The sequence below is a fragment of the Gastrolobium bilobum genome, unplaced genomic scaffold, assembly GCF_033153095.1.
Source record: "Gastrolobium bilobum isolate Gb01-03AN ecotype WA unplaced genomic scaffold, APGP_CSIRO_Gbil_v1 utg4102, whole genome shotgun sequence".
NCBI lineage: Eukaryota > Viridiplantae > Streptophyta > Magnoliopsida > Fabales > Fabaceae > Gastrolobium > Gastrolobium bilobum.
In genome coordinates, this window is record NW_026896431.1 from 128,211 (window position 1) to 146,708 (window position 18,498).

Consider the following 18,498-nt stretch of genomic DNA (forward strand, 5'->3'; position numbering starts at 1 on the left):
CAAGTACGTGAGTGGACTGAACCTAGTTGTGGATGGAGGTTTCAGTGTCACCAATGTTTCTGTCGAAGAAGCTCTGACAAAAATTTCTGCTAAGACCAAATTGTAAGCTTCAAATTGTGGGTTACCTGGAGTAATAAGCTGCTCTCTTTTTAATTTTGGCTAAATAAAGTCGAGAGTTTGGATGAACCTACGAATTAAACTCGTTTTGGTGCATGTACTGCCAATGAATATGAACCTAAATTAGTGATTGGTTTCAGTATCAGCTGCTTATTGCATTCATAAAAGATTTTACATCTCTCTCCCTCTCTCTCTCTTTAAGAATTTAATTTTGTCAAATCAATTTTTTATTTCTCCACTTATTTGACTATTTGATTAGTCTGTTTCCAACGAGACAGAATGAAAGGTGGTATAGCTCTCTTCATGGTTACCGTTTTTATCATTTAATTATAACAAAATAATTTATGTCGTTTTTATAACATGTTCATATTTTAATTTTGATAAATTTGTCTCTCACATTACATGAGACAAATTAATTTATTCTCTCTTTTCTCTTTAGTAAGTCGCAACCTTTTTTTGTGTATTATATGAAATAAAATTGTACAGAGCAACATGAGAAATATATTCCTCTTTCATTTTACGGCTCGTTTTGATGTGCTTTTTTCCTTGAAAAAGCTATTTTTTTTCAAAAAAAAATCTCAAAATATGTCTGTATGGATGTCTGCTTTAAAAAAAAAACAGAAATTATGAAAAAATCAAAAAAAAAATTAAAGTTAAAAATTTTAGCTTCTAAACAAATCAGAAATCAAAAACCAATTTTTTTTTTTCAAAAATCAAATATTTTTTTAAATCTAAATAAAATTAATTTTTATAAAAAAAAAACACTTATAAAATAAACAAAGGAAAAAAGGTGTGTCATTTTAATTGACACATATTGTATTCTTTCACTATCATGAAAAGGCGAGACTCACATCTTTAAAATTTTTCTCTCTCACTCTCTTCTCAATGATCTATCTCTCATATAAAATGACATAATTTTATATTTTTTAAAATAACACACATTATTCCCATAAATAAAACATAAAATATACTCTCTCTTTTTTTGGAAGTCCATCGGACCCTTAATCCCTCAAGCACAAAAGCGATGCAATCTGCTTTCGTACATCGACAAATAACATCGAGAAAGCTGATGGGTTTAGAATCTTGGCTAAAACCATGATATTCCGGAGATTCACGTGCTCCATTTCACTCGATTGATGATATGTATATATCAAGAAGTTTTTCAATGCTTTTGTTTCGGGATATTATTTTTCTACGTTATATAAGAGAAGAATCTTTTCTTACATAGATAAAGTTCAATATAAGTCCCATTAAATACAGGATAGAGAAATATACAAAGTAAAACTCATATTATATTTTGTGTATACATAAAAAGATTTTTTATTTATGTAACACAAAAAGATAAATATCATTTATTTTATGAATTTTATAGTTCTCATATTACATAAAATAAGTCTTCTTATATCATAAAAATAAAATTTACGTGAGATTTACATATTAGAAAAAATATATATATATATATATATATATATATATATATATATATATATATATATATAAGGAAATATTACTCTCATTTTATATGAGATAGTTATCTCATTTTCTCTCACTTCGAAAATCGCACCCTCTCTTTTTCCTTTTGTTTTTTAATAGTAGGCTCCACTTGAATTCTCTCTATAGCATGAGAGAATTACTCTCATATAACATAAGACTAATATATATATATATATATATATATATATATATATATATATATAGAGCAATTTTATTTACAAATTTTTTTATTTACAAACTACGTTATCTTCTCCTGGGAGAATATTAATCACACTATCTTCTCCTGAGAGAACATTAATCACACTATCTTCTCCTGAAAGAACATAGTACAATTTGCATAAATTTGTAAACAGATCCTTCCTATATATATATATAAACGGTTTTATAATTCTCATTTAACATGAGAATTCAAATTTTTCTACACATCCTTCGATTTCCGTGCTGACATGAGTCCTACATATAATTTTTCTAACACATGAGCCCCACATAATTTTTATCTCTACAACATGAGAATTGAATTGTGATTTAACACGAGAAAATCAAACCCCATATATAAAACTTATGTTAACATAAAAATCGAAAAATATGTTAAAAATTATTTTATTATATCAATCATTGAAGTAAATTTCAAAGTATCGACAAGTTTATGTGACCATGATGGATGATTGTCAATAATTGATAGAATTGCATGTGCTCATTATGAACTGACGTAAGCCATGATGTTCTCTGCCGCAATTTTCTTTCTCGTCGGTTCACATTTTTCTTATTGCATCAGAACAGTGATCAAAATATCACTATTTTGTATCTTTTTTATTTAAATGACATATCAACAGTGTTATTTTTAATATGTTACGTGAGAAAATTTGTTGGATATTATAATGAATTATGTTTGCTGATGTGTCACATTCTTTATGAATAACAAATTTCTTATCTAAAATAGCAAACTTTATTGTAATAAATACTGACAACTTGCATAATTTCACTACCACTTAAAACGAACTAGGTGTGCCTGACACTGGGGTCCAAACTAACTATGTTTGGGAAGCTTAGCTACTGTTTACTCGTATTGGATTGTGAGCAAGGGCAGACCTACATGGGGGGCGTGCATGGGCGGCTGCCCCCCCTCTAAAATCTGAAAAAAAAACTGTCTACATCCCAAAAAAAAATACACAGTATATTTCAGTTTTCATAACTAGTGGGTTACTTTAGCAAAACTAGTAGTGTGTGCCTTTTGGATCTGAAATGAGTTGCATTGATTTCATCTTGTTGATGATCGGTACAATCTTTTTGTTCAAAGCTTTCGACTTCACTTTCTAAGTCTCCTTCTTTTGCTTCATTTGATACCCAAAATCTGTTAGCATGAGAAAGAAGCTCGATACCCATTTTCTTGTTGTGAGTATTTTCACTTTCTCTTTGTAAAGTTTTGATCTTTTTGTAGTTTCATGTTGTTCGAATGCTCAAAAACCAACAAAAAGTGAAAGAAAAAAAAATGGGTATAAAATAATTATAGTTTGCAATAATTTTTGGAATTTATTTGTTTAGCTTTATGGTGCTTGATAACTGAAGTATATGGGTCTATAGTGATGTGGGCATTATGAAACTTTATGATGTTAGTTTTAGGTACTCGCCTAATTTGGGTTCTACGAGCTTCCTCCTCTTTTTGGATTTATTTTAGTTATGTGATTATATTTGTTATTAAAATTATTTAATGGGTGCATCTCTTGAGACCGTTGTACATATTTTTTGGTTTAAGATTGTGACTCTCTTACTTTTTATTGTTGACATGGCACATGGCAATGAAGTAATTTATGTTAAATTCGTCAATTTAGTATACTTGTTAAATTATATTTTATTTAAAATTCTATAAGTTGAATTTGATAAATTTTTGCCCCTCTTCATATAATTTTCTGGCTCCGCCACTGATTGTGAGTTGATGTTTTGTGTGTGTCTCGAACAGAGTTTCAATTTATTTTGATGTTACATGACTTTTTGTGTCGAATTCAATTTTTTCTTCTAGTGATGTGACGTGATTTTTTGTGCCTGAAAGCCTGCACTGCACATACCATCTTGAAGGAAACTTTGCAAACTTTTTAATTGTCGAACATAGGAACAATGACTATTGTGCCACTGTTCCCAGTGTTATTTACTTAAATGCCACGCACCTGAACTTTTTTTCCAAACTGTCACGCGGGCTAGTTCGCTGGGAGTAGTAGCGAACTAGGCATGATGATGTGTCAGTAAGCTGGTGGTTGTCAAGTTTGCTTGTGTCAGTAGCGAACTTGGGTGAAATAAAGCCTGCAACGTATTTTGAGTTCGTTGCCTACGCAAGCGACCTAGATGGCACGTGTCTGACCCCAGCCAAGTTCGCTGGGGGCCAAGGCGACCTAGGTGCCACGTGGCAGTTCCCTAGAAGTCCGTTGCCTTGGTCAGCGAACTACTTGCCGACAGTTACAGGTCGCTGGGCCATAAAGCGAACTCAGTGTTATATTTAGACCCCCTTCCTCGATCAGTCATTCATTCTCGTTCGTTTTCAAAGGAAATTTTTCCATTTCTGTGTGTGAATTCTATTTTCAGTACATAATGAGTGAGAATAACAATGATGTAATATGCCTTCTATATTACAATGGGAGAAGATATTTTGGACCGAACGATCAAGTGTTTGAAGGAGATACGAAGATCTTCCGCATGAGTCCGCGTTGCAAATATAATGAGCTCAAGAAAATAATATACAAGAAGTTGAGATTACAACGAGGTCAATCCTTGTCTCGACTGATTGTTAGATGTGCTTCTGGTAACCCCGTGCAATGGGTTGCTGTGAAGGTGATTGAGGATGAAGATGTGTCACTAGTAGTTGATGCATTTCGACAGCATGGAGAGTCCTCATACATCGAGTTATATGCGGAACTAAACAACGGTAGAGAGGCAAGCACTCAATGTTTCATCCCTACCAGTTACTCCATAGACATTAACAAAGAGCCGGAAGTAGATGCGGAAGATATGAATGTGTCAGCCCCACCATCATCTCCCCCAATAACACAACCTTTAGATGTGATTCATGCCAATGAAGTAGATGATCCATCGGGGCGTACTGATAGTTCCGAGGAGGAGGTTGATGAAGGTCTAGTCCCTGACAGTGACTCGTCGGATACAGACGTTGATGGTGATTTCGAGTTGGAAACGTCCACTGCTTTGGTTGAACCGTCGCGACCTCTCTTGCATGCACGCCACGTGGCCTGGCTGGTCAGGCATTAATTGCAACAGAGGTCGCCTGCGTCAGTCGCGAACTCTGACACCACCAGGAAGCTGACAGCTCAGCATTACGAGGTCGCTACTACTCCCAGCAAACTAGCCCGCGTGGCAGTTTGGGAAAAAAGTTCAGGTGCGTGGCATTTAGGTAAATAACAGTGGGAACAGTGGCACAATGGTCACTGTTCCTCGAACATGAAATCTATAATATGCATGGAATTGTGGCGGAGAAAATGCTTCGCAGGTTTTCAATGGTAAAGAACCTTGACATACATCACCTCAAGAGTTAACTCAAAGGGTGGGAGTGCCCAAGGTCTTATAAATTTCATATTAGTTGCTCATACAACTAATGTGGGACTATATATCTCAACACGCCCCCTCACACGAGAGCTCATTGGGCTTAAAGAGTGGAAGATGCAACAGCCCAGCCTACCTGTGCTAAGAAAGTCCACAAGAGAAAGTGGGGGGCGACGAGGCTCTGATACCATGTAAAAAACCTTGGGATACACCACCCCAAAAGCTAGCTCAAAGGGTAAGAGTGCACAAGGCCTTATAAACTCCACATTAGTTGCTCATACAGCCAATGTGAGACTATATATCTCAACATGCCCCTTCACACGAGAGCTCATTGGGCTTGAATGGTGGACAACATACAAGCTCACCTACATATGAAAATTCCACTACAAAGAAAGTGGGAGGCGATGAGATTTTGAACGCTCTGATACTATGTAAAGAACCTTTGAGCTTGAAGCGTGGACAATGCAACAGGCCCAAAGATTCTTTACATCAATAATAAATACCCAATATAGATAAACGAAAATGCAATGTTACAATAGTGAGAATGATAATCACCATCCCAGATGCTTAGAACTTTGATTTTTCAAAGCATTTATTCTCCCTCTCTTCCTCGATATTCATAAATGAAAATAATATAGAAAAATGCCCAAGAGCAACCGGCCCAAATGCCTAATCAATATGAACGCAAATTTCTTGAGTTCAAACTATAGCAGAAATCTGAATCCTGAGATTTGGTGTCCCAAGAAAATCCACAAAGGAATACACATCCTTGAATAGTAGCAAGACCGTAACCCATTTGAATAAATCCTGAGGCAATTCCAAATGGGTACTATGTTAGTAGCTATTACACTTTTTAGCTTCCCAAACATATTTCGCTTGCACCCCGAGCGAACTATGTCGAGTAAGTCATAGCGAACTTGTCCAAGTTGTCACTATTTATTACAGCGTAGTGAACTTGTTGTCCACCAGAAACGTGACACATCAGCAAACAGAGTTCGCTACAGTATCCAACAAACTTGTCCACGTGACATATTGGGAAATAACATTGTTGGCATGACATTTAGGTAAAAAAGATAGGGAACAGTGATATTTTGGTCACTATCCCTATTGTATCGCCGTGCCAGATACGGAAAGCAAGAGAGGAAATTGTGGAACAGTGACCAAAGTCTCACTGTTCCCCATCTTATTTCCCTAAATGCTACGCGCCAACAGTGCAATTTACCAATCTGCTACGAGGGCAAGTTCGCCCAACAAAGCAGCGAACTCTGTGTGCTGACGTGTCACGTTTCTGGTAGACACGTAGTTCGCTTGTGTCAGTAGCGAACTCTGCAACAATTAATGCTGACACGTTGGACAAGTCCGCTGCTACAAGTAGCGAACTAAGTGTGCCACATATCTGAAATGCACCAAGTTCGCTGATGGTTCAAGCAAACTATATGCCTGCCCAGAAAAAAAGTACCTTTGAGTACAAGTTCGCTAAAAAGTACAATAAATATTCACGAAGACAAAAATGTCATCTATAATATAACAAAGGGTTTTATTAATCTCATGTTAAAGGAGATAGTTATCTCATGTCATAGAGATAAATTTGTGGGTTCCACCACCTCAAAAAAGAAAAGAAAAGAAAAGAAAAAGGTGGCACAGTTATCGAAGGGTGTGTAGGAGGAAAAACTTATCTCATGTAACATGAGAATAGTTTTTCTCTATAACAAATCTGTTTATCAAAACACTGCACCATGTGTCTATATTCTCTAACAAAATTTTCAGTTTAATGATAATATTATAATTTTCTTAAAAAAATAATATTTTGAATTGAAGTTACTTACTTTTTAGTACGGAACACGGACTCTTGCTCTAATTACTCAAAAATTGAAACCCAAAAATGGCAGCAAAAATAGCAGTAGCGGGGGCAACGAAGGAAGCCAAAACAAGGAGCATTGGAGCACCGACTCCATAAGTAGTTGAATTTGAGGTAGTTGGGTCGATACCCGACGGTGCCATGAGGTGATAGAAATAATAAATTGAAAATTGTCTTAAACAAACCATAACCCAACAAGAAATTTGCTCATTCTTTATTAATGACAGTTAAAAGTTATCTGTAACCTGAGAAAGTCATCACTAATAATAATTATTGACGGCAGACGGTCGTTTTTAAGCACTTCTCCATAAAATTAAGTGGAGAATGGCGGTGATTAACTAAGCCATCATTAATAAAAAAATCTGCTAATACACAAACTTAAAAGTTTAGATAGTAAATGTAAGGATTAATGTTCAATAAAATAATTTTATCTTCTATATATATAAAAAAATATATGTGGTCTATATTTTTTTTTCTCTTCTCCTCATATCGCTTCACATAGATTTCATATATTTTTATTCATTTTATCTCATATAATATGATAAATATTAACTCCTAATAGGGACTTTACCATCAATAATTCATTACCTAAAAAAAAAGTATAAATCCTAACCCTCCTCTTGAAGAGCATATTTTTTGTATTACAGATATAGGTACTCTTTTATTAAAAATTTGATAAAAGGGATTTAGGTGACAATAACCATAAAAGGATGGGTAAAATGGGTAAAGTTAATTATATTATTTCTTTAAAATAGGATATTATATATTTTTTTTATGCATACTCTGCCTACTAATCTCAAAAATAATTAAATTAGAATCTCAATTAATTTTTACTATTTCTCTCTTCTCTTAAAATGTTAATCTAACGGCGTTAGGAAATAGTAGGTAAAATAAGTTAATTTAGTAAAAGATGTATTTGATTTTGAATATTACAGGAGTCATGAAGATACTTTCCTTTATCAGACTACTCGAGGAAAATTCAAGCACACCACACACTATGCTGAGATACACAAATCAATTCATTAACCTTAGTCAAGTGTTTCATGACTAATTATTATCTTGTTACAAATTTTGATGCCAGATTCGCCCTTTGTGTGAGGTACACGGGAATGTGATTGAGGTTACCCTGATCAAAGATATAAAGACAGGGTAGCATTAATGAAGGGCTTAAGCCCATTAGCGCCACAGGAGGAAGGCCCAAACGCAAGAACAGAACTCCCTCACATCTGAAGGATAATCACATGGGCCCAGTATAGGGATTAACTGTTTATGTTAGGAGTATTTCCAAATGTCAGTTTTGAAGTTTTTGCTTATCCGTCGTTTGATGTATTCTCAATCATGGTTGTTGCATTAAGTGGTCCGGTGAATGAAAAAACAAGAAGAAATCATCCAAAGCTCTCTTCGTCTCTCTCATTTCCTTCTCCCAACCTTACTCTCGCCCTCTTCTCAACCCTTCACTTCTGAAAATCTCACTACATTCAACATGGCTCACTTTCTTTTAGTGTATTCTTGACCTCTCATCTAATTTTGTCAACCTTTTCAACTTCAAAATCAGGTAATATTTCAGTGTACGGTAGATTATTTTATAATTTTTTTTTTTTTAGAAATATATACCACGGAACTCTATGTAAATGGATCCTTTCTTATATGCAGGACACTAAGTATAATAAAAGTAAAATATATATAGTCCGAATAAATTGTTACTTGGATAATCCACGAGATGGTTTGCTGTCTTTCCCATCCTCTCATTTTTTTCTAAAAAAATAAAAATAAATAATGATTTTATCTTCACTTGTGGTGACTTGGGGAACTTGCTGACAGAGTCCGGGACCATGATAGCATCTCCTTATTGTAAAACATTATATTATATGAATGCAAATGTAATTTCCTTTTTATCCAGTAAGGCTTATCGGAAGCAAGATGCAAGGGTGCTCCCTTCCAATCGCCAAGAGGTAATCAAATCATAACTCAAATTCTGTACATATATATGATACTCCTGCTAACCTAGGATGTTTTTATTTCAGTATATATACGATTGAAAAATCTTATTCTCTGTGCTAGCCGTTGATATTTGAATATATGATGGTTATAGTTTAGAGAAAACTTCAAAAACCTCTTAATAACTTTTCTCATAATCATTTATCTTCTCTCCAAAATTTTGAATCATTTACCCTTTGACTTAAAGTTTTTTTATTATTTACACCCCTAAGTGAGGGGGGTAAATGATAAAGAAATTTTATATCAGGGGGTAAGTGATAAATTTTTTTAAATAAGGATGTAAATGATTCAAAAATTTTGTGAGGGGGTAAGTGATAATTGAAAAAACTCAAGGAAATTTTTGAAGTTTTCCCTATAGTTTATTTGAGATTAGTAATTAATTAAAGGATAAAACTAATAATTAAAAAAAGTCGAGATTATGAATAAGACTTTTTGATTTTACATACATAATCATTTTAACAATTGATTGAATTGATTCCACTTATATGTATTTATACGTATTCAAGAACATTGATTCGATACAAATGAATGAAAGTGTAAAATCTCTTATTTTTATACCTATGCTTAACAATAACCATATATACATCACTAAGCACTTGCAGGTTACAAGGCAAGGTAGCACTGATAACTGGGGGAGCTAGAGGCATCAGTGAAGCCACCGCAAGGCTTTTCCTTCGCCACGGTGCCAAGATCATCATCGCTGACGTCCAAGACGATCTCGGACGTTCCCTTTGCGACGCCGTCCAAAACCCCAATATTTCCTATGTTCGCTGCGATGTCAGTAACGATTCCAACGTTCAAACCGCCGTCAATGCTGCGGTCTCGCAGCATGGAAAACTTGACATCTTGTTCAGCAATGCCGGCATCGTTGGCAATTTGAACCCTTCAATCCTGTCCCTTAATCTTGAAGACTTGAAGAGGGTTTTCGAGGTCAACGTCTACGGTGCTTTCTCTGCTGCCAAACACGCCGCTAAGGTAATGATTCCTGAAAAGAAAGGGAGCATCATCTTCACCTCTAGCGTATCTTCGGTGATTCATGTGGTTACACCGCTTGATTACGCTGCAACGAAGCATGCAGTGTTGGGTTTGACGAAGAACTTATGCGTGGAACTGGGTAAACATGGAATCAGAGTTAATTGTATTTCACCGTATGCGGTGGCGACCACTCTTCTAATGGATGGAATGGGGATGGACAAAGAGAGTGCAGAGAAAGTGTATTCAGAGGCGGCGAACTTGAAGGGAATGGTTCTGAAGGAGGAGGATGTGGTGGAAGCAGCTTTGTTTCTGGCCAGCGATGAGTCCAAGTACGTGAGTGGATTGAACCTAGTTGTGGATGGAGGTTACAGTGCAACCAATGTTTCTATTGAAGAAGCTATGAGAAAGTTTTCTGCTAAGACCGAATTGTAAGCTTCAATTTCTGGGTTACTTGGAGTAAAAAGCTGCTCTCTTTTTGATCTTGGTTAAATAAAGTTCAGACTTTGGACGAACCTATGAATTAAACTCATTTTCAACAGTGGAAAGCTTGGGTGCATGTATTATTGCCAATTAATATGAACCTAAATTAGTGATGGTATCAGTATCAGCTACATATTGTATTTATAAAAGGTATTGACATCTCTCTCCCTCTCCATTTTTAAGAATTTAATTTAGTCAAATCAATTTTTTTATTTATCTACTTATTTAACTATCGGATTAGTTGGGTTCGAATTTGAGAGAATGAAAGATGGTTCATGTATACCATTTTTATTATTTAGTTATAACACAAACTATCATTTAGTTATAACGCAAACTAATTGCGATAAAATATTATGGGTATTGTTAGAGAATAATATAAACCATTAAAAAGATTCTCACCCAGTGACTTAAACTTTGGGTTGAATTGACTTTTTATATAGTTTCAGAGCTAGTGTGATCAAGTGGTCACGAGTTCGATCCTTATCGACCCTCTCTTTGTGATAGAATTAAGTATGCATAAGCTAAACCAAAAATGGGCCATTGCAACATTAGGTAGACCAAAAAATTGTACATGTGCAATATTCACGCTTTAAGTCTAGAGCGCTCTTGCATGAAAGCATGTGTTATAGAAATATAAAATTATTAATGTAGCTTTACTCAATACCCTAAGGTTTTGGGTTGAATGATTCTTTATACCTATCTTTTTTTCTTGTTTAGTTTACGTATTTCTTTCCAACATAGTTAGATTAGAATTTCAATTAACCTTTACTTTTTCTTTCTCCTCTTAAGATTTTGATCTAATAGTATTAAAAGTGAGTAGGTAGGATAGACATAATATTATATTCCAAATTAATTTATCTTGTTTTTATAAGATATTTGTTAGAAAAATATAATAAAAAATCATTGAAGTCCCACAATTTATCGATTTAAATTTTTTGGCTGAATTAATTTTTCTTTACCGTGTTTATACTTTAATTTTAATCCCTCACACACAACAAAAACGTGTTTAAAAAAAAAAAAACAAAAAACACAAAAAGGTGCTTCTCAGTTCTCATCCACACAAATAACATCGAAAAAGCTGACGGGTTTAGAATCTTGGCTAAAACCGCGACGTTCCCTATAGGCTATACACGTGCTCCATTTCACTGGATTGATGATATGTATATATCAAGAAGTTTCTCAATGCTTTTGTTTTAGGGGTTTGATTTTCTTATGTTGCATAAGAATTGAATTCTTATGTTGTGACTCAAATAGTGGTGGGTTTCACATTTATTAAAAAAAGAAAAAAAAAAATTTTGCGCACAAATCAAAGGGTCACAACATGAGAATTGAATTCTAATGCAACATGAGAAAATATTTTTCCTTTTGTTTTATTATATCAATCATTAGAGTAAATTTCAAAGTATCGACTAGTTTATGTGACCATGATGGATGATACTCATTGTCACTAATTGATAGAATTGCATATATTCAAATAAATCTCAATATGATTGACATAACAAAAGCATGTAGTTAACCTTTCAAATACGAGAAATATCTCAAAAAAAAAAAAATTGCATATAAAGATTGCTCTCGTCCCAATTTTGTTAGTTAGAGTTTAATGAGAGGGTCTTTTTAATGATTTATATTATTCTCTAACACACTCCCTCACACAAGAGGGCTTTGGTTTGGAAGCATAGTGATGTGCCTCTGGCAGATGTAATTTTCCAAGCTGAAATCGATAAGAATTGAGTCATAAAAGAGCAATTTATATGCATATTTGCTTACTATATTGATTCTTTCCATATAAATGATATTTCTCACCTATTGGTTGTGTTTATATAGGTAAAAGAAGTGAAAACTACAAAATTGTAAAAAGCTTGTTGACGTGACTACACACGGGTTGGGCCAAAATCCAAAGAGTTGGCGCAAGTTGGCGCCACTCGGCGCCAACCCGCGCCGGGTTGCGAGTTTTGCAGTCCGTGGTTTTTAAAGTGACAAAACTACGGCGCGGACCGGCGCCACTATGGCGCAGACCCGCGCCAGTTTGCGAGAAAAATCACCGTGCCTTTTTTTTAAAGGGCAATTTTGGAAAGCGATATGAGATATATAAAAATGAGGTTTATGACAGAAACCAGGGACTTTTCGACGACAGAGAGGAAGGAAACAAGGATTGCAGAAGGAGGAGAGGAACGGAGGATTCTTCTTAGTCTTCTTTTTGTAATCACACTCTTTATCTTTATCTTATATAATTTTATGCCAGTCATGATAATGGTTGGCTAGTTTTTTTATTATTGTGGTAAGGGTCATAACCCTTGATGTAAACCCCTTGTAGTTTGGTTAAATTTTATATTTAATTATTTCAATTGCATTTATTTTATCCTGTTCTTCATCTTATAATTCTTCTAGAATTGATCACTCTTTTGGGATTGCGAGGGTTAAGGTTTTCAATAGGAATATTGAAATTCTAGTTCCTGATAGAGGGTAAAATAACAATTCATGTATACACTAGGAATAGGGTACAGGAATTGCAAACGTGAAAAATTCACCGGTTTAAAGGATTAACTTGAAAATGAATTTCTAAGGGATTAGGATTCTAATAGGGTTAATAAAGTTAAGACCACTAAGGAATTAGGGCTTAACTAATCAATTAACAGATGGTGAATTGTTTGATCAATGGGTAATTAAATGTAAACATTAATTAATATTGCAAGGTGGGGATCAGAAAAGTGTTGGCGTCTTTTACCGCAATAGTCTTTTTCAATATTTTCTCAATCTTAATCTTTTATTCTCAAGTTCTCAAAAGCAACTTTGAATTGTTCACAAGTCTTGAATAATTCTAAATTTTTACAATCACAAATATTCTCAAACCAACTTTTATTCATCCAACAAGAAAGGAATAGTTAAAATAATTCTGGTGCCTCAATCCTCGTGGAGACGATCTCTACTTACTCTTTTATTACTTGGTACGATCGGTGCACTTGCCGATTATACGCAACAAGTAGATATTACACAGGCTCAATTTATGGTTTATCTTGTGTGTGTTTTTTCATGACCTTGTCACTGAAGCTCTGATACCGTATATAGAATCACTTCAATAAAAAATCTTAAGGTGTTAGATGAAGGCCTTTTTAATGGTTTATATTATTCTCTAACACATCCCCTCACGCAATCAATTGGGTCTGTGTAATATTCACGTTTCAAGACCAAAGCCTTCTTGAGTGAGAGGTGTGTTAGAGAATAATATAAATCATTAAAAAAACATTCACTCAATGCCTTAAAGGTTTAAGTTGAAGTGATTCTTTATATGGTATCAGAGTCTCAGTGACCATAAGATCACAAATTCGATCCTCATGTCCCCCCACTTGTGGAATTAAATAAGTACAAATTAAACAAAAGATTGGACCTGTGCAATATCCACGTTTCAAGCTCAATGGGCTCTTGTGCAAGGTGTGTGTTAGAAAATAATATAGACTATTAAAAAGGTCTTCCCACAACACCTTAAGATTTTGAGTTGAAGTGATTCTTTACACGGTAAAAGTCATTAATTTAATTTTGATCTAACAGTAATAAACTGGTTGCAAGGAAAAAAAGTTATATATATAACCTATCTTTATTTATAAATAAAAAACAATATCATGTGTAATATATTTTTAAAATGACCAAATGTTCTCCTGGGCAATAATAAAAGAGATGTACAAAAAGGAACGAAATTCGTTCAATTCTCAATCTAATGTTCATATTTATCATGTCTATAACTTTTTTTGCTAAAAAAATGTTGGGAAAAACTTTTCTTATTTTACAGGAATTAAAATCTTATCTCCTACTGAAATAAAATGGTGGGACCATAAGCTTTTAAAAAAATAAAAAATAAAAACAAATTTGACATGCAACTCGATGTATATTGTGAACACCCAATTTTGTTCCAAATATTAAAAAAAAATCTAAATTCTGAACCTTTATTTTCTTAAAATAAAATAAAAATAGATTTTAAAAAAGAAAAATTAAATGAAAATATTGCTTTTTATAATTTGTAATTAGCTGTTATTAAAAAAAACAAAAAAAACAAAAACAAAAAGAAAACTAAGGTAATTAGATGCCAAATTCTGCACATGACAACGTACATGCAAAGTCCAATACATGTTGAGGTAAGTAGACAAGAGGGTAAAACAAAAGCAAAAAGAGAGCAGCAAATCATATAAAGCAGAGGAGGACAATGACACGTCTGGAGGCAAAGTTTTTTGTATGGTTAGAGATCAGGCATTTGGTTATAAAGACAAAAGTCTTTAATGCTGAAATTGCAAAAAGAACTAAGCAAAAATGAGAACAGAAAAAGAGACCTAAGGATGATCATCAAAATAAGGAGACAACACTGCAATATGCAGAGGCTGCATCATTTCAAACTTTTAGATCAGATACATCATGGACACACTTTGGAGCATGATAGCGATGGGGGAGAGCCATTTTATTTTTTGGAGAAAGACATCAAAAAAAAAAAAAGGGGACGGAGGAAGCAGGGAAGGCTTACTCTATAAAAAAGGGAGAGCTCTACTCCTCGGGGGGGTTAAAAAAAGAAAAAAAGAAAGAGAAGGAGAGAAGAAAAGGAAAGCCATTTTTATCCATATAGGGGTCATAGGAGAAACACCAGGAGCTAAAAATAAAAATAAGAGTGAAACTTATGAAAGAAACTAGAGATAGAAGAAGAGAATGATTGGAGGAAAGCAGTGAGAATTTGCACTGCCAATAATAAGGAGTTCTAAACTTATGAATACACTGCCAACAATAAGTGTGTTGTTACAAATCACCCTTAGGTGGGGCTTCAGATTTTTTTCCTTCAAATACCGGCTGGAGAATTTGCAGCTAGGCGTCCAAGTAACTCATCTACACACTTTGCTCTTTTAGATTGTCTTCATAGTAGTCTAATATTTGTGTCTTGTTCTGGAAAGTACACCGATTAATGATTCACGAAATCACAGATAGTTGTTTTGTAGCATGTGTGTTGTCTTTAGTTGTCGAGTTCTTACTGCATTCATTCCATCATAAATTCTTCTTCTATTTTTGTCATTTTTAAAATAATTGGTTTCTGAGCGTTTAGTCTATGTGTTCTCTCATGTACTTCTCCGCTTGCTTTTACATTTCTATTTCCAAAATTTCATAGTAGTCTCCTTTAAATATTCATTCAATAACTTGTAATAGTATGTTACTGTGCATGTGGATATGAATGCATATTCTTTTGAGTACGTTTTTCTTTTTCTTTTTTTTTTCCGTTTTTTTTAACCATAAATGTTAAATGACACGTTAATGTGCAGGGGTAGAAAGAAGAGTTGTATTATTTCCTCTTACATATTTGTTTCCTGGTTTTATTTAAAATCTAATAAAATAAATAATTAAAGAAAAATATATATAATGATTCTGTACCTCCATGTGAATTGGATCTTCACATATTAAACTACATAGTGGTTTGTGACTTCGTGTGCTAGTAGTTTAATAAGAAAAAAAAACAAAGAAAAAAAAAACAAAATAACCAAATTGTCCGTGTTTCTTTATATTTCATATTTATGTCACTAAACGGTTACCTTTTTGTGTTGGGTATGTATTTATCTATTTGTTGATGAAATATAATTAAATATTCCTAAAACTACAAGAATAAAATAAAAAATAGTGGTTACATTATCGTCTCTTCTGTTTCTTTTATTATTATTACTTGTTTGTTTATGTTATGATATACATTATATACAACATTAATATAAAATACAAAGTACAAAAAAAACAAGATAAAAACATGAGAATAAATTAATAGAGCCTTATTTTAAATCAACCCAATGATTTTCAACTTTGATATATATGGTCATCCATCCTCAGGGGATAATTTAACCGTGACGGTTTGTTAATCCCGTAATCTTTTGAATCATTTTAACCGTGACGGCTTGGTGATTGAAAATTTATACTAATAAAAATTATTGAAACCAATACAAATCATCAAAGCCTAAACTTTCCAATGATTTTCTTTAAAATTATTATTATTATTATTTTTTAAAATAAATTCAATCAACACATAAGCAACAACAATAAAATCATTTTATCACGTAAAAGGGGTAATTTGGCCGTGACGGCTTGTCAATCCCTTATATTTCATTTCGGATCATTTTAACCGTGACAGCTTGATGATCTGAAACAAATCAAATTTATCATATTTTCATATCAATTTAAAACATATAATAATATTAAAATTACGCCTAAGGGTGATTTAGCCGTGACGACTTGTTTAATCCTGCGTGTTTGGTTATGGATCATTTTAACCGTGACGGCTTGATGATTCGTAACTCATTAAAATTATCATATATTGTTTTTTTTATAACCTTAAAATCATTTAAAGGGGGTAATTTAGCCGTGACGGCTTGTCAACCCTGAGTGTGATCAGAATTATTTTAGCTGTGACAGCTTGGTACTCCAAAATATAAAACCAGCCAACATACAAATATTTTTTTAAGAACGACGTAGCTTTGAATTCCTCACTGTACCGGAGGATACGTCGGAGCGGAACTCTTTCCGTCAAGCTAAAAATAAAATTTTAATAATTTAGTTTCCTCACTTCCTAAGTAATTATATTATTTTTTAAAAGAGATTAAGCAAATATTTTTAAAAGCTATTAATAATTCGCACAATTAATTCAAGGTAACCGTTTTTAAACGGATGTGTCAGGGGTGCAGTGGGATTAAGTTTCCACCCTTCCCTGCGCATAATTACACTCCCGAACCTTTGATCTATAATTTTAAAGACCAGTTTGCAATAAAAGGTTTTCCAATTTTTCCAAAGTAAATAAAATTGGTGGCGACTCCATTGTTTATTAATTTTTTAAATTTCGGGTCGTTACATATATGCAAGAAATTCATCTTCTCACATGTGGATGGAGAAAATCATTGCCCAAATATGTTATTCATTGGACTAGTTTATTCCGTGTCAATTCTCCCTTTATGTTGTAAGGGGAAAACAAGTATTATGTTGTAGGAAAATTCTTAGGTCATGTCATAGAGACAATCAATTGTGGGAGCCACGATTTTTAAAATAAAAGAAAAGTAATGGGCCCATTTTATGTGTCTATAGGAAAATTGCTTGTGTCATGTGAAAGGAGGAAAACATTACCCCATGTTGTAAAACATACAAAAATAAGTAAAGCTTTTCGATGGACAAAAAAAATATTGACAGATTTTTAGATACTTTCGTTCTTTTTTTCTTTTCTTTTTTTTTAGAATAACGTGGAGGGTATCCCCATTCAACCTCTTTGGTCACCTTGTCCTCAGTGTACGGTCAGAAGGCTACCCTTTCATTGAAACAACGGGTGCATTGTGTTTCGCTACGGAGAAGAGATGAGACTAATCCCACTTTTGTTCATTTACTAATGTCTATAACTGATAAATATTTAATAATATACAGAAAAATTTCTTAAATATTTTTTGTCTAAATTTTTCGCATGATTTATAGAAGGAAGTAGTCCTTGTTGGAAACATTGAAATTTAAATAAGAGTGGGATGTCAAACATTGGTTATAAATTGATCAAGTTACAATCACATAAGTGGAGAAAACTTATACGCTCGTTGTATTATGGATTCGTCGTATGGGCTCATATCTAATAGCTTCCAACACATAATCACTTAAGAGAATAAGAAAACAATCCTATAAGATAAGATATTAATCTTATCATATTACTAGAGGTTCAAATATTGGGCCCTCAATATTTTTAAGAAGCCCAAAATTTTACTTATATTAGATAACTCATATATAAAAAAGAGATTCAGCCAACCAAGTACACTCCATATTCTCTTAGTTGTCATTGTGCACATATCTCACGTCTTCGACTATACGTCATTATTATTGTGCACGTCTTCGACTATACCCCATTATTATTGTTCACAATGATCTGCTACCCTTGCGACGTTTCTTCCATGAACTCACGCGACGGTATTGAACCAAGATATAATTACCAACCACTGGTTGGACATTATGATCCTCTCGGATCAAACATTGACGCCATCTGTGAGGATCGATAAACTTCG

The 18,498-nt window shown here is 33.6% G+C and overlaps 1 protein-coding gene across 3 annotated transcripts in view; it reads left to right on the plus strand.

Annotated features, from left to right (window-relative positions):
- Positions 1–18,498, plus strand: part of LOC133299697 (short chain aldehyde dehydrogenase 1-like) — a 44,564-nt gene that overhangs the window by 859 nt on the left and 25,207 nt on the right. The window contains exons 1-3 of one of the 3 annotated variants that reach the window (XM_061499182.1): positions 8,286–8,567; positions 8,913–8,964; positions 9,613–10,604. In XM_061499182.1, the coding sequence (XP_061355166.1) occupies positions 8,933–8,964; positions 9,613–10,417 (837 nt within the window). In that variant the 5' untranslated portion in view covers positions 8,286–8,567; positions 8,913–8,932 and the 3' untranslated portion in view covers positions 10,418–10,604. Of the gene's footprint in view, positions 1–8,285; positions 8,568–8,912; positions 8,965–9,612; positions 10,605–18,498 lie in introns of those variants that run through there. The other 2 variants (XR_009749964.1, XM_061499180.1) reach the window with 2 other exon arrangements.